The sequence below is a fragment of the Acanthisitta chloris genome, unplaced genomic scaffold (genome assembly GCF_000695815.1).
Source record: "Acanthisitta chloris isolate BGI_N310 unplaced genomic scaffold, ASM69581v1 scaffold39128, whole genome shotgun sequence".
NCBI classification, from domain to species: Eukaryota; Metazoa; Chordata; class Aves; order Passeriformes; family Acanthisittidae; genus Acanthisitta; species Acanthisitta chloris.
Genome location: NW_008689333.1, coordinates 5,401 through 9,450, shown reverse-complemented (window position 1 = coordinate 9,450; position 4,050 = coordinate 5,401). Strand labels below are relative to the sequence as shown.

The 4,050-nt window shown below is 51.3% G+C and overlaps 1 protein-coding gene across 1 annotated transcript; it reads left to right on the top strand.

Annotated features, from left to right (window-relative positions):
- Nucleotides 1–201: 201 nt before the first annotated feature.
- Nucleotides 202–3,017, top strand: CDCA8 (cell division cycle associated 8; the record flags this gene model as incomplete). Its single annotated transcript, XM_009081371.1, has 8 exons — nt 202–242; nt 746–821; nt 1,149–1,288; nt 1,574–1,647; nt 1,946–2,044; nt 2,315–2,438; nt 2,568–2,654; nt 2,976–3,017. Coding segments are annotated over 8 exons (683 nt in total), but the record flags the coding sequence as incomplete, so codon positions are not given.
- Nucleotides 3,018–4,050: the final 1,033 nt, after the last annotated feature.

The window sequence follows — 4,050 nt, the reverse complement described above, 5'->3', positions numbered from 1 at the left end:
GCGCGTTCCCCTGGGTAACAAAACCCAGCGGAAATCGGGGAGGGCTGCGATCTGTGCCCGGGGAGGCAGCCCGGGAGCGCTGATCCCTTTCTCCGGGGTTGTGCTGGTTTTGCACCCCAGGGGTGATGAGTGTCTCAGCTCGCTGTGCCGTGTGGGCTGCCCCAGACATTCTCTGATTTGCCTAAAATGTTTTCTCCTTAGGTAAAGAGGGAAGCAGAAAGGCCCCGGAGGAGGCAGCCAGGGTAGGTTTCCAGCTGGGAGCTCTGAAGCTGTCACACACCCCACCGGGGTGTGGAAGAGCTCCTCAGGCTGTCACAGCACTCTGGAGCGTTGCAAGGGCAGAAGTTGCGTCAGTATTTTCACTAATGCTGCTTTAGGCCTTAGCAGTAAGAGATGCCCATTGCATCTGACAAAGGATTTGTGTGCTCCTGCTGCTCTGTGCTGGCCTTTCCTCACCTGCTGGATTCCACTCCAGACCCCTGAGCGCATGCACACTCTGCAGTAATGACAGCATTTCCAAACTGGTTGGTGAGGGTGAGGCACACCTGCAGCTGCCAAAACTGCAGTGAGTCCTGGGGGAGTGCAGGGCTGAGCGTTGTCCTCTCCAGGACAGTGTGGAAGGGCCCAGTTCAAGCACAGCAGCAAACGTGGAACTGTTTTGGCTCTAAAGTCATTGGGGATTTGCTCTACAGCTTTGACCTGCTGCCAACAATCCTGATGGTGTCATGACTGATTTTGTTTTTAGGCAGACCTGGAAATTGCAGAAATAGACAAGCTGACAGCAGAAGTCATCAATACTCCGTTTAAAATCGTCAAGAAAGGTCAGTGTAAGGGTGTGATGAGCTCAGTGAGGTGCAAGTGTGTGGTGGTTACTTACTGGGGCTGATAATTCTGGCCTTGCTCACATCCCCCAGTGCATTTTGAACAGGAGAATAACCCTACTGTTATCCCTAGTGCCTGCAGTAGCTAATTAATGTCATTGACACATTCACAGTAATTCTGAGCAGTCTCTGTAAACCCTTGGGATTGTGTTGGGATTCGGATTTCGGAAGCAAATTGTTGCCAAAAATGCTTGAGACTGTTTGCCTCTGCTGCTAACTGATAAAATTGTCATTGATATTTGGCTTAGATAACACTTCCTCTTTCAGTGGAGAAGTCCAAAAGGAGTGTTGCAGCCATTGAGGAGGAAGCAGAGCCTCTGTCACTTCCTCTGCCAAAAAAGAGCAGAGTTGACAGCCAGTGCCCTCCAGAGACAGAGCCCGAGAACGTGGCTCCCAGAACTGCCAAGGTGAGCAGCTCTCCTCTGGGGTGGCTTTGCTTCAGGATACAGGTTGCTGACCAAGCTGATGCCTGTGGCACCAGGGCTGTGCAGAGCACCCTGAGGAGCAGCTGTGGCTTCCTGGGCAGCTCTAGCACAGGGCAGGGTGACAGAGGCTGGAAGGTGTTTGTTCTGGGCGCTTGTGCCCTCCAAGGGAGACTGAGCCAAACATTTTGTATGGAAGCCTCTGTTTGTGTGGGCTCAGCTATGCCAGGAGAGGGAAGTAACTGAGCTGGTGGATGATGTGTGTTCCAGGTGAAGGCATCTACCAAAAAGGCTTCTGTGGCCAGGAGACCTCCCTCGGCCAGAGTGAAACGCGTGAGCAAGAGGTAATGGGGTCCAGAGGTGGAGATGAGAGGATAAACCTCTCCCTGACCTGGGGTGGAGCTTGGTTCAGTAACAGGGAGGGCGAGTTGGGCCATGAGATAGGGATGATCCGACAGGGAATGGAAGGTGGACAGCTGTGTCTCCTGTGAGGATCAGCTGTCTGAGCTTCAGGGGTCACTGAGGAGAGAACCACTGGTTCTGCCTGGGATTTGTGGTGACCACCTCATTCAAGCCTCTGCTAACTGCTTGTATGTTTGTTAAAAGTACTTTTGTGAGCAAATGTGTATTTCCCTTCAGCAGATTAAGCAAAAACAGCTATATCACTCCAGCTACTGGAAGGATGGTTGACTTCTGTGCTCGGAGAGGAACCTCCGTGACCATGTCCAAGTTTGATTCCAGGTCTGTGTTCTGGTAGATTTCTCTGCTAATTTGTTAACAGAGAAAATAAATGTGTTTCCCATATAAACATGTTAAACATATTTCACATACAAACATTTCATATCCTGACAGTTAGAAATCTCTGTTCCAATATGCTCTATGTATAAACCTCTGCTATGAGCTGCTCTCGGCAGTTTGCTTTACTCCACCCGTTCGCGGTGCAGCGCTCGACGTGTCCCTGCCCTGAAATGGATGGTTTGAGCAGAGGTTCCCTCTCCACTCTCGTTGCAGGGTGTTCAGGACCCCAGGGCTGCGCACGCCGGCACTGAACGAGCGCGTGTTCACCATCTCTGCCAACGGCAGTCCCCTGGCGGACGGCGAGGCCGTGCTGACCCTGCCCCTCGGTGGCGGCGAGGTGAGGCTGTTCTCTGCCTGTGTTCTGTTCTGCTTGGATCTTAATTGCTGTCACTTTTCAATTGAGTTTCTGTGCTGCCTGCAGCAGCTGGCTGAGCAGACAGCCTGAGGTCTGGGTTTGTTTCCGCAGAGCATACGTCTGACAGCGAAGGATCTGACCAAGAAGAACTTCCTTCACCTGGACCCCGAGGCCCGAGGGCTCATGAAGAAGCTGTCGGTAAGTCTGGGTGTTTTTGCCAGCCACGACCTGAAGTTGTAAGGCAGAACTGCCACTCTGCCATCAGTCAGGGGACAGTTGGGCTGCAACAGAAACTCCCCATTCCCCCCCAGCCCCTTGTATTTTGGCTCATGCCAGAGGTGAAGAAGCAGCACGGAGCAGGAAGGGGAGGGAGGAGTTTGCACCACATCTGGCTGAATACACACTGGGGAAAAGAACTGTTGTCAGTGCCCTGAAAAATGGAGGGTTGAGGCCAGAGCTGCAGGTGGTGTGGACTGTGCCAGTGTCTCTGAGCACTCACGGGTTTCTGTTTCCTTCTAGGTGCGTCTGGCACAGGCCTGTGGCGAGGTGAAAAAAGCCTAGGTGGGACTCAGGGAGCACTGACTTCCCTCTAAATACGTTTTGGAACTGCTACCTTCGTTTAGTTCTTCTCCTGACTTGTGTCTTCCTTCCATTGGTTTACAGAGTGGAAGCCAAGAACTACTTTTTCTACCCATAACATGTAACCAGATTAGAATAAATTGCTTTTTTTTAAAATTTGGGGGAAAAAGAGTCTGTATTTCCTTTACAACTGAGACCATGACAGTTCTCTTGGGCTTGCAGACCAGTAAGTGGGTGGAAAGGCTGTATGTTGGCACGTTAAGAGCATTCAGAGCAAAGAACTTTGCTTCTCTAACCTTGTCTAGGATTTTTTCTAAAACTAAGGCTGTTTCTTTGATAGCTGCTGCACTGTCCTCTCCAAAGATGCCTCTTTGTCCTTGATTTAAGCGTCTTTATGGGGCTATAAACAAGGATATTGAGACTTTGGGACTTCTTCTGTGTCTGAAAAGTTCTTTTGGCAGGATCCAGGCCTGCACATGGCTGAGGAGGTAACTTGTGCCTTGGTGAGCTCTGCAGGGCAGTGTGTGGCGTGGGAAAAAGCTTGTAGAGCAGCACTCACAGGAATTTCCTTGGGAGAGCACGTTACCGTAACGCAGAGCCCAGGCACAGCCCGTGGCCTTGGAAATCTGCTCAAGAGCTTTTGGCAGGTTCTAAGTCCCAACTGCAGGTGGCAATGTTATAAACCACTCAGCTACACGTACACCTGCCATGCTGCCGTGGAATTCTGTGAACATATTAATTAAAAGTACCAATTAGTTGAGCTGTAAATAAAGATTTTGCACATTTACAGTCGTGTAAGTCAAAACTCTGCAGCAGGAGCAGAGCTGTGCTCGGCTGAGCGGATCGCCCGCCCGGGGTGACCTTGTGGCCCTGGAAGCTGGAGCTGATGGCACTTGATTGATGGGAGCCGAGGAGTCCTTCTCCCTCAATGTCAGTCGCTGCGGCTGCTGACTGCAAATGAAGCGCGAAAAATCGGCAGCAATCGGTGCCAGATGGAAGGTGCTGCTGGAAGTGC